General features: G+C 41.4%; 1 protein-coding gene across 43 annotated transcripts in view; it reads right to left on the bottom strand.

Annotated features, from left to right (window-relative positions):
- The window catches only part of FOXP1 (forkhead box P1), a 498462-nt gene that overhangs the window by 18194 nt on the left and 467478 nt on the right, over window positions 1–12790 (bottom strand). For 35 of the 43 annotated variants that reach the window (XM_039482867.1, XM_039482868.1, XM_039482879.1 and 32 more), the window contains 4 exons: window positions 9320–9521; window positions 9140–9219; window positions 8442–8543; window positions 323–492 (listed from right to left, as the gene is read on the bottom strand). In XM_039482867.1, coding sequence (XP_039338801.1) covers window positions 323–492; window positions 8442–8543; window positions 9140–9219; window positions 9320–9521 — 554 coding nt within the window. Of the gene's footprint in view, window positions 1–322; window positions 493–870; window positions 993–8441; window positions 8544–9139; window positions 9220–9319; window positions 9522–12790 lie in introns of all 43 variants that reach the window. The other 8 variants (XM_039482898.1, XM_039482901.1, XM_039482908.1 and 5 more) reach the window with 4 other exon arrangements.

The raw sequence follows: 12790 nt of genomic DNA, 5'->3' as shown, positions 1-12790 counted from the left end.
CTAACAGAAAATAATCCTAATCTAGTTTGCCTAAAAACCTTCTTGATAATCAGCTGTACAGTGTATCTGCTCTAGGAGCAGCACCTTTTAGTCTACAGTGCATTATAAACAAAATTACAACAAATGTCAAAGCAGCATTATCCTAAGCATTTGCATTATTAGGGCAGAAACAAGCGCAACACAGATATAAACCCACATTTAGGTTTTTTTGCAGCAAAGGTGAGGTCACGGTTTCATGAAATGCAAGTCTACATGAGATGGGTAGATCATGCAAAGCAAAGCAACAGCAGAAAAAAAAATAAAAGCAAGTAAAAGCTCTTACTGTGCAACAAGCTCGCCAAAGTTTTCATCAGGGCAGAATTTTCGAGGACGGCCTCGTTGAATATGACGGCCACGTTTAAACTCTTCATCATCAACAGTCCAAAAGGACCCAAACTCATCCTCTACTCTGATAAAGCACTTATGCAGTGAGAGGTTGGTGCGAATGGCACCCTGGGACAAGAGCGGCAGCAAAGGAGATGAAGTGGAAACAAAGGGACACGGGATCGGGGATAGAACACACATCAAATACAGGGAAAAGGAAAAAGAAAATAAAATGCAATAAGCATAAGCAAATGGTTTGTGAGGGTTAATATGCATTGCCACCTAAAAGCTACTAGCATGTGATGCAACAAACACCAAGCAAGCAGGGGCAAGGGTACTGGTGGGCATACAAACAGTAGTGATGAGATGCTTTTCTTTGTTTCTCTTAACTGAAACAATGTGAAACCACCTGTGTTGGTCTAACACCATCTAGCAGCCAAAAGCCTCTACGTTAAACTGTAAGCATGATCCAAGCTAGGCTAAGAAGTTCAAACATGGTGGACATACCCACTGATCTTTTGTGGCCTTCGTTTTTGGAACTCTAGTTCATCCACTGTCCATACTGCCCCTTTAACGTTTTCTACTCGCACAAAACACTTGTGAAGACTAAGATTATGACGCACTGCATTCTGCAGCAAGTATAAAAGAGAAAACATTCAAACACTTTCTATGAGAAAATACTCATCATTGTCCAAGAACAGCAGCATAGTCAGCTCGACAGTCCTTATTTGCAAAGATAACTCCATTCCCCACACCCAACCCTCACCCTCCTTTCCCCAGCAAACCAGATCTTTACACGTTTAAGATCTTATTTTGCAAAGATAAAAATAAAATCTCAAACCCGAGATTAGGAATTCAAGTTATTCTGTCAATTATTCACGGTGGGAATGAGAACCTCCATCATTTTATGTACACACATCAGGTAACAGCATATTATATATACAGTTAGAGTAACATTTCTAAGATACTTTCAAAACAAGTACACAGTTTGTAATGGAAACTTATCCACTCCTGGAAAAAGAAAACAGTTTAAAAGACCAGAGAAAGAATTTCACGTAATTACAGAGGGCTCAATTTGGCAAAGAGGCATTGGAGCTGAGGTTTCTGTGGTTTCCCACAGCTGGACTAATGTGAATCAGGTGCTGAACCTCTTTTCACACCAAGGGTATGGAATAGGGGCTCAGAGGGTTAGCGGCACCCTAGTGAACAGCACAGTGCACCAAGTCATGTCTTCCAATGCATGCTCATATATGGAAGTTGGCTCTCATTTCTGGCAGACTACTGTACTGACTGAACTGAGCTTCTGCCAAGTACACGCATGAGGAGGGCTCTCAAAACAAAGTGATAATCTCCCCACATGTAGAGACATGGTTTTTTTTTCTTATGGTTCCTAGGCTCCTTTATTGGGCATTCCCAAGCTAAGGTTTCTGATGGTCAGACCCAATTCTGTTGGATGTAATCCAGTGCTTCTGCAGGATGGAATCAGCAGATCCCTTACATCTTCTGATTCCGGCCTAAGCCTCACACAGTAAGACACTTCTCATGCAAACACAATCAATTGTGTCTTTTATGTCTTTGCTCTACCTGAACGGGCACTGAATACCTTGTTAATTAGCAAGTGTGTGCCACCCCCAGTTTTGTGAGCAACTACACAGCAGTAAAGCCACTCAGATTTGTAATGAGGCTTGTTCTCTAATGCCACTGCATCGCCACTGAAAGAGGATCGGTAACCAGAAGAAAGGGAGCGGGCCATTTGCTGGAAACATGCAGGCGAACAAACTACATCCATCAGCCTCGGCATCACTGATCTAGTCAATCCGGTTGACTTGTTAGCAGGCGCAATTCCAAACACATAGGCATGAGTCTAGGCAACCAGGAGGCTAAACGCATTGTTTAGGAACATGAGGTCTGGATGATGAAAGGAGTTCTAATCAGGAATGTCTAAATCACTGCACAAACAAAGGTTATGCAGAGAGCATTTGTCATGTAAATTAAGAGGCAGTATGTGTGTGCATCTGTGAGGGGAGGGCCGGGAGCCTTTTGTTCGGCAGTTTCTCTGTGTAGTTAGCGTCTCCCCATAACCTATCCACTCATAATAGCAACGACTCAGCATATGGACTCTCTTCTTAACAGGTCAGCACAATGTGAATATGGCCTTACGTACTCGATCCCGCACTTAGGGGGCATGTCACATTTCTGCAGTACTAAGTCCACATACTTAAGCTTGTCTACTTTGTCACCAGGCTGATCTGTTTGTGAGCTGGTGGGGAAATCAGTGTTTAGTGACTTTTTCCTCTGAACAAGGCAGGGGGTGATGCTGAATCTCTGAGAAAGTCACAATATTTGTTTGAGGTCTGACTTTTTGCACCCTCCCCATTTCACAATGTGTGAAACGCTGGGCACAATGGCACTTTTCGACATTGAAAACACATGAAAATGGACATTTTTCTCATGCATTTCAATAGAAACCGGGCTGACTACATCTGCACTCAGTCAGACCCCTGTTCCTGCACTGGGATCAGCTAACAGAGTCCTACTGATCGGCAGAGTGGCCTGCTAGGGGAACCTGACACAGGTCAGGGGTTTAAATCTGTGTAACCCAAGCAAAGTTTCCAGTGCAAATGGAAACATTTTCAAGTTTGTAACAGAATATAAATTAATAATGATAGATTTTGGATCAGTTTGCAAACGGTTAGTGTAGCCTAATGCCGCAATTGATCAAATGCAGACAGAAAAATGGATGTTTTGAGTTTGTAAACAGTCTCTGTATAAACAATTGAACAGAATTATCTGCATTCTTCTTTAAATATGCTTAATGCTGGATAAATCATTTATGATCTGATCCTGCTCTAGTGAAGCCAACGGGAGTCCTGCCATTGACTTTTAGGAATAGTCAAAGCCTGATCCAGTCCTCCTAAAAGTCAGTGGTAGGACTCCAGATAAATCAAATATTTGTAAGGTGTTTGGGGAAAGATGCCTTAGCTTTCCATGTTTATATCTGACCACCTGCTTAGTGAGTTTATAGAGGATCATTGTTTTTGGTTTTCCTGCTTCTGGATTCTTGCTAGCTAACAGTTTTATTTGAATAATACCCCCAACATTTCAAAGCCACACCTGCATCTTCTGCCTCCTGGCTGCAATTCAGTGGCAGCAGATTATTACTCCAAAAAAACAACCAAGCAAACAGACATTGCCTCTGACCTGTCAGAACCAGTTCAGAATGTTCTTCTAGCACTCTGCTTAACAGAAAAATTAGGCACTATTATTGTAAGATTATATATTTACCTTGTTAAAAAATATTTGTATGCAAGCCACTTTTTCAGAAAAAATTACCCAGAACATGCTTGAATGTACTAAATGAAAGGGTTTGTTATTTTAATAACTGCTCAGGCACTGCTGTGCTGCATTTGGTGAAGCGTTTCATTTATAAGTTCTTTTTTCCCTTTTTTTTTTTTTTTTTTTTTAAAGAAGATCTCAGGTGTACCCACCCACTCCAGATCTTTACCCTATGCTGTGGCCAGAGTGATATTTGAGCATTTACTGAAGATAGGCCTGAAGCACAAAAGCATACATTCAGATTTACTCTGATTCTTCAGTCAGACCCTTGGGCCTGCGAAGAACCCGAGCAGCTTTCACATCAAATCAATCCAGGGCTGTGTTTCCAGCCACCTGTGGTCATTGAAGGCTGGCATTAATCTGAGTAGCTATCAGCATGAAGGCCCCAAATTACTGCAAGTGGACATCCATTTTGCCAGTAGTGATGGAACCTACTACTGCTTTGTAAGAGCGCACACTTAACACCTACACAATGTCAGGGGGTCCCTGGTGCACTCACAAGGATAAACATCTCCCTGGGATGGACCTTTTCTCCTTTGTAGCTGTGGGAGTCTCCAGTAAGACATCTCTCTGCCTCCTCTGCCATAGGCACCTCTTTTGTCATCAAGTTCCAGTATGCGGCATGAGCTGCAAGCATGACTCTCACTGCCCGTGACTTTTGTGAGCCTCTAGAGTGAATCTTATATAATGCACAAAACAGTTCCAAAAAGTGGCCACATTCACTAATGAGATGTCTAGCCAGGTGCTGCCCCCACAGCTGCAGGCAAGAATCAAAGAGAATTCTTGCTAGAGCCCTTTCTCCTGCAGCTATGGAAAAGTTCAAGCAGCAGAATACAAACGTATCTCTTATAGGGCTGCCACAGAAGATGACGGGTGTTCAAGGTATGTGTGTTTAGAAGAATCTTGCTCAGAGGACTAACAGAAAACTGAAAACTAGAGCTTTTGAAAAAGCAGGCTCTGGGTACTAGAACTCAGATGTAAAGAAGTTTTTTCATGTCTAGAACAGGTTGACTGTATGAAGGTTCCACTGTACATATGAATATAATGTATATATCCAAACGTGTATACTTCATTTTAAAATCAGAAACACACTGGTTCTGTAATCTTTAAAGAAGTGTACACCACTGAAAGTGTTCTGACACCAAACTGTTCTTCTACAGTAACACTGTCAAAATGCCCTTGAAAATAACTTTAATTCAGGAAAATTCATTTCCTTTTTTAATACTTAGGAAGCTGCAGATGAAACACTGCTCAACTTCTTCAACTAAGGATATGTCTACACTATGGGATTATTCCGATTTTACAGAAACCGGTTTTTTAAAACAGATTGTATAAAGTCGAGTGCACGCGGCCACACTAAGCACAGTAATTCGGTGGTGTGCGTCCATGTACCGAGGCTAGCGTCGATTTCTGGAGCGTTGCACTGTGGGTAGCTATCCCGTAGTTCCCGCAGCCTCCCCCGCCCATTGGAATTCTGGGTTGAGATCCCAATGCAAAAACAGTGTCGCGGGTGATTCTGGGTAAATGTCGTCACTCAATCCTTCCTCCGTGAAAGCAATGGCAGACAATCATTTCGCGCCCTTTTTCACCTGGATTGCCCTGGCAGACGCCATAGCATGGCAACCATGGAGCCTGTTTTGCCTTTTGTCACTATCACCGTATGTGTACTGGATGCTGCTGACAGAAGCGGTACTGCAGTGCTACACAGCAGCATTCATTTGCCTTTGCAAGGTAGCAGAGACGATTACCATTCCTATTGCACCGTCTGCCATTGTAAATTGGCAATGAGATGATGGTTATCAGTCATTTTGCACCATTTGCATTTGGAAATTGGCGATGACGGTTATCAATCTTTTTGTACCGTCTGCTGCTGTCATGGGTGCTCCTGGCTGGCCTCGCTGAGGTCGGACTGGGGCGCATGGACAAAAATGGGAATGACTCCCTGGGTCATTCCCTTCTTTATGTTTTGTCTAAAAATAGTCAGTCCTGCCTAGAATATGGGGCAAGTGTACTAGAGAACCAGAGAGCACAGCCGCTCCGTGTCAGAGCCCCAGAGATCCCGCAGAAACGATGAGCTGTATGCCATTCTAGGGGGTGCCCCTGCAACAACCCCACCCGTTGCTTCCCTCCTCCCCCAACCCTCCTGGGCTACCGTGGCAGTGTCCCCCCATTTGTGTGATGCAGGAATAAGAAACTCTGACTTTTAGTGAGATAAAATGAGGAGGAGGCAGCCTCGAGCTGCTATGATAGTCCAGGCAGGACATTAAAGGGTGCGGGGGGAGAGGAGCGCAGCCTCCCACTGCTATGATAGTCCAGGCAGTACAGAATCTTTTCTTTAGACATGAAAGGGGGAACTGATGGAGCTCAGCCTCCAGCTGCTATGATGAGGATGGTTACCAAGCCTTCTGTACCATCTGCCGGGAATCATTCCCATTTTTACCCAGGTGCCCCCGGACGACCTCACCGAGGCCAGCCAGGAGCACTCACGGGCTGATGATGACGATGGATACCAGTCATTTTACACCGTCTGCCACCGGGAAGGGGATGCTGGTGTTCAGCGCTGCAGCACCCCGTCTACCAGCAGCATGCAGTAGACATAGGGTGACACTGAAAAAAGGCGAGAAACGATTTTTCCCCTTTTCTTTCGGGGGGGAGGGTGTAAATTGACGACATACCCCCTGAAACACCTGGGAAAATGTTTTTGACCCTTAGGGCATTTGGAGCTCAGCCAAGAATGCAAATGCTTTTCAGAGACTGCGGGGACTGTGGGATAGCTGGAGTCCTCAGTCCCCCCTCCCTCCCTCCATGAGCGTCCATTTGATTCTTTGGTTTTCCGTTACGCTTCTCACACAGCACTGTGCTGAGTCCCTGCTGTGGCCTCTGTCTATCACAGACTGGAGATTTTTCCAAATGCTTTGTCATTTCGTCTTCTGTAACGGAGCTCTGATAGAACAGATTTGTCTCCCCATACAGCGATCAGATCCAGTATCTCCCGTACGGTCCATGCTGGAGCTCTTTTTGGATTTGGGACTGCATCGCCACCCGTGCTGATCAGAGCTCCACGCTGGGCAAACAGGAAAGGAAATTCAAAAGTTTGCGGGGCTTTTCCTGTCTACCTGGCCAGTGCATCCAAGTTCAGATTGCTTTCCAGAGCGGTCGCAATGATGCACTGTGGGATACCGCCCGGAGATACCGTCTATTTGTGGCCACACTAACCCTAATCCGACATGGCAATACCGATTTCAGCGCTACTCCTCTCGTCGAGGAGGAGTACAGAAATCGGTTTGAAGAGCCCTTTATATCGATATAAAGGGCCTCGTCGTGTGGAGAGGTGCAGGGTTAAATCGGTTTAACGCTGCTAAATTCGGTTTAAACGCGTAGTATAGACCAGGCCTGAGGTGCAGAAATCAAAGCACCAATCTCGGAGCATTTCCTAGGTTCAGATGACTGAGGTCTGAGAGGTGGTAGTGAAATTTGGGGGGAGAGATAGCTCTGTGGTTTGAGCATTGGCCTGCTAAACCCAGGGTTGTGAGTTCAATCCTTGAGGGGGCCACTTAGGGATCTGGGGCAAAAATTGGCCCTGCTAGTGAAGGCAGGGGGCTGGACTCAATGACCTTTCAAGGTCCCTTCCAGTTCTAGGAGATTGGTATATCTCCAATTATTAAATTTACAAATTTGCCCCAAGGCATTTGAATGAAAGGCAATGGAACACTGAGGAGCAAAAGCACACAAGTGAAATACAATAAACTTTCCAATGAATCACTAAAGCAGAAGACTTCTCTAACTCCATCCTTTGAAGGAATTGTCCTGAGTTTTAGAATAAGAAAGGCAAAGGGAGAAGAAATGAAAGAAAACAGCAGGTATAAGGGACATTTATCAGACCTGCTGGTGTGGAGGCAATTTGTTCAAGAACTTCTGGGTTACCTGGACCAACAGAGACTACAAGCACCAAGATATAATTTTTACTTCAGTGTAAGATCCTGTTATTTGATTCATCCAGTAGTAATCACACCAACTCTAGAGGCTACTGTGGTTAAGTTGCTATGATAACAGCTCACGCAAGGGAAAGGGGGTAGCCATGAAAATTGCAACTATATATATATAAAAAGAAATCTAACTGAACAACAGAACCCTATTGTAAGAATTTAAGGCATCAAATTTTTAGTTTCTTGTATCTGTTAGATTAAATGTTTTTTTCTTGGCTTGCTTCTTTAGCATTATGCCAAATTAACCTCTATTTGGTGTCATCAGAAACCAGTGAAGGTTATAACAAGTTGGAATGTTAATTTAGTCAGGTACCAATTGACTGAGAAATAACTTGTCTATACATCCCTGGAAAAGATGGCTGTTGTGGTCACACAGCTAGAAAAATGAAGAACTGTGTAACTAACAAGACAAACTGTATATCCTGTACTGACATGATAGCTTTACCCTTTTTTCCTACATGTTCCGGATGAAAAGCTAGACTTTCACTACTAGGAGAAATCACACAGATCAACTGGTGGCACAATCACAGAACATAAAAGCCAATAATGGGGATTCAATTAGTGGTTTTCAAAGTCAGAAGAATTTTTCTGCCAAATATCAAATTGTTCCTGCGGATAAGACACCCTGTGTGAGTCAAAACAGCCGATCTACATTTTAATGTCCATATGCCGTTACAATTTGTTATGTCATCAGCAATGTCTATTCTGTACATTTCAAATATCAAAGGCAAGAGGCATACATGGTGCAAATCTTACCTTCCATGTTGCTGCATTGCGTCTGAAGTAAGCAAACATTCGTGTGAACCAGTTGTAGATTTCATTTAGTGTTAGTTGCTTTTCTGGAGATTCGAGGATAGCCTTGTGAAGCAAATAAAATGCATGATGATTTATGACAAAACCCCCAGCAAACACACCTACACTTTTACCTTAATGGATTAAAAAAAATGAGATTTGGAGCAAAAATCCAAAAGAGGGTTTCACAATGTGTTCTAAGATTAATGGCTGTATTTAACAGTTCAATGGCAAGATTCAGAATGGAATTATCTAATTGTTTTGAGTTTTTATTTCTGTTTCCTTACAGAAATATTAATTTATTAGTCATTCATAAAGCAGAATCAAAGAGAAATGCAAAACATTTCACTAGCTGATTAAAGCTCAGTAATTATTTAGAGCTCAGATTAATTCTAGGGATCAGAGATTACTGTAGCTTGTGATAATTGACTTGCCATCTTTAAACAGGCTCATTTTCACTGTTGTGTGAAATGAATTTCCTAATAATCACATCGTATTGTAATACTTAATCAAAAGCAATTATGTTATATATTGCAATTCTCAAAACCCTTATAGGAAAGGTTTGAGCATGCCTGCATATTAAAGGGTTCTAAATCTATTTAATCTATAGGGTGGATGTATAAGGACAATTTTGGAGCGAAATGTGGTTTTCAAGAACTTACCTGCCTAATTAAAGATGCATACGTGAATGGTGGTCTAACCTCTGCGTTCTTATAAAATTCTTGGTTCTGAGCAAGATCTGCTAAATAAGAGCAATTGTTCTGTTAATATCAGAATCAAAGCTTCCTTTGCAATTTCCAAGAGAAAACAAATAATGGCCTTTGCCATCGACAGTCATTTACCTGAAGAAATGGCCACATTGTATTTATTAGGGCACCGCCTCCTGATTGGTTCAACGTTGTGCATGCTGGTGGTAGTGATGACAGAAGGTCCCTGGATGACAGGAGTGATGGGTGTAGTTGGGGTGGTCGGAGTATGAGGTAAGCTCTGTGGAGACGCCTCAGAGGCAGTCTTTGACAGTGTGACACTTGATACCAGATTCAGCTGTTGAGGGTGAGAGAAAAGAGGGTGAGAAAAACTTTATTAGAAATTATATTTCTTGCAAATTAAGAATTATGAAAATCGTTTCCAGCTTTAATAGTGTTTGCAACCACTAAATGCAGAGAATGCATCTTAAATACTTGTTTAGCTGTGACACCTCCTTTAAAATCCACGACAGGAGGATGAATGTATAATTGTCTATATGATGTATTAAAAAAAAATTGTAACCCAGTAAACAAAAATGCTTGCTCTCAGGCTTTGAAGATTTAGGACAAAAATCCACAATTTTCAAACACCTCATCGTATATATTCATTTTAATATTTTATTTTTGTTCCATTGTTTTGCAATTTAAAACCCACACATCTCTTATTTACATGTTAATAGTCTGCAACTGATCTGTTTTTGGATATTTCCTCAAAGACATCAGGTTTGAAATAAAGACAATGCTTTGTTAGGAATGCACTAGGAAGAAATGGAAGATCAGTACAGCATTTGGGCTTTTTCCATTCATCCATTTTAAACGCAAATCCCAGAATAGGTTAACTCCAGAATAATTTAATTAATCACACTGCATGAAATACTGCAGTCATTAAGCCCAGCAAAAAATGACACCGTTCTTTTCTCTCCTTGGTGTGGAATGCTATTGTGCTACCTGCAAAAACTTACAAGCATGTAATAAAATGACAGCTAGCCACAAGCAGGCTTTAAAATGTGACTTCCCCAAGAACGTATAGCCATACGTAACTGTTTTTAACATGCACTTCTACCTATTTCATCAGTGTGCATGTGTAACATGGACCCTTTCTTTGGCACCATTCGAAACAAGATGCTTCACTGCAATGGGCCATTCTTGGTGAAGTACTTTAAATAAACAATATGATCCCAAACTGCTCCATCAGAAAGGGGGCCTGAGAAAAGGGCTCCTTTCAGTACTTCCACATTACTTGCCTTGAAGCATTATTGTGAACAATATTCTGGGTGAAATGCTGGCGCCACTGAAATCAATGGCAAAGTCCCATTTATTTCAAAGGGACCAGGATTTCACACTGTTTATTTGCAATTAATATTCTTTGCCTGACATTAAACACTGCCAATTGAAGCTGAGGCATGCACCTGGCATTGGCTTCTGTCAGAAGATAGGATATTGGGCTAGATGGACCTTTGGTCTGACCCAGTAGGTCCATTCTTATGTTCTTATAAAGACATGCCCCAGAACATCCATAGGACTCATTATTATTGTTCTTGACATGAAAGTAACCAGATAAGAACACTCACATTAGCATGTCTCAAACATTAGTAACTACCAATAATTGCTCTTATAAAAAAAATAAAACAGAATTTGTCCAAAACAATCTTGGAGGGGGAAAAAACCCCCAAACTTTCTAATGTTATAGAACGGATATCAGCACAATACACCAATAACCCACAAGAAGGGTGCAAGTGAACAATACATAAACTGTTCCTGCTTCTCTGTTTTGAACGTGAAATACAAAAAGCTCAAGGAAACGTTAGCCCCAACAGGCTAACACAGTGAAGTGTTATGTAGCTGGGACTGCGTATACTGTCAGTTCAAGTACTGATCCAAAGAAATGAGTTTGGGAGAAACAGATCTGCAAACACACGTCTCTTCATGCAGGTGCTTACAACCTAGAAAGTCTCTTCCCAGAATGGAAAATCTTTAACACTTCAAGGAAATGTAGATTATATGATCCTATGGGGGAGGGAAGGAAAGACTAGAAAAGGCAATAAAATATATGTCCTGAGTTCCTGAAGAATCATGCAATGAAGTGAACCAATAAATACAGCTCAAAATATACCTGCTGTGTTAGTATTTAAATGGGTGTGGTTTATGTTTTTAAATATTACTTATACAATATAGTGTGAGAGTGAAACCAAGTCATTTTGTGGCCTGTTTAAATTTAATTACACTGGGGTACATTGGGGTGCACATATAGCAATATCCCCTTGTTATCCATCTATTACATATAATAAAAGGAGTAATAATGACCATAATAGTACAACTGACCGGTCTCACCATGAAATACAATCGACTGTATTTAATCTCAGTTTCTAAATGGACATTTTAACAGTCCAATAACTGCAAGCAAATCTGCATCAATTTTAAGTGCCCCTCCACAGCACAAGCTCAGGAGACATTCTCTTCTGTTGGAAAGATCACTGATACTGTTTCATCATTACTGCCCAAACCACTCCATTTCAAAAGAATTAGATTCTTTTTAACTGTTTAGAAACTTAACATTTAATCTGTTTCCACTAGAAAACTGCAAAGAAAGAATCTGCAAAGGTCAATGTTCTCTGCTTAAAGAATCTGAATGGAGTGTAATTTCTTTAGGCTTCCAGCGTAGGTAGCAACTAGAAATAAATATGGAAAGAGAGGAAGAGCAAAGAGAAGGGCTTTAAGGGAGTTGACAAATGACACTGTGATTCACACCCACTGCTAGGCTGCCACTAATAAGCTACAGAGGAAGCAGCCAATCTCAGCTAATTACCAGATAAAATTGTATTGTAAGGACTCTAATTAGGAGATGCTTATGGAGGTGATCTAATGATTAAACACTGCATTCGAATGACCCCACCATCAATGTGCAGTGGTGCAAGATGTCACTGGAATATTTTGTAGAAACAGTAATTTTATTTCAAGGAGGGGAGGCAGTAATATTTGTAATAATGGCTATGAGGTAAACTAATTAAAAGACAGTTCCTAAAGGAAGACTGTGGCTTTGAGCAGCTGTGGCTGTTCCAAAACAAAGTGCCAAATCTCAACAGAGGAGCTGCAGTCAAGTGGAAAATTTCTGCCTGACCTCTGCTCTTGCTATTAATTTGCAGGAAAACTAATGACACATATACATATTCCCACAAAATTGTTCTAATTGCTAATTTGCCAAAGGAGCCCAGTTTCCAAATTAAACATGACTGCAGTCTGTGAGGAAAGAAAGAACAAAAAGCTGGAACACTGTGAGCATAGTGTGTTTCACCTCGGACTGCCATTTGTATGACTGAACCAACAAGTTAATGAAATCTCGACCTTGTCAATTGCTAGAGAAGTTTTACTCTAAGTTTTGTTTGATGATACTATCTCTTGCTTTTGGAGTGGCCTGAGCCTTACTGGTTATGGTGACAAAAGTATGTAATGAGACAAAGGGAAGAATAAGCGCAACCATCTACATTTTTAATGCTCAACATGGTGCTTTCATTGTTATCTATAAAATGTAGACTTAAAAATTAATTGTGAATTAGAGCAAAATAACAA

Source organism: Mauremys reevesii, linkage group 7 (assembly GCF_016161935.1).
Source record: "Mauremys reevesii isolate NIE-2019 linkage group 7, ASM1616193v1, whole genome shotgun sequence".
Lineage (NCBI taxonomy): Eukaryota > Metazoa > Chordata > Testudines > Geoemydidae > Mauremys > Mauremys reevesii.
This window is presented reverse-complemented; position numbering and strand designations above follow the sequence as displayed.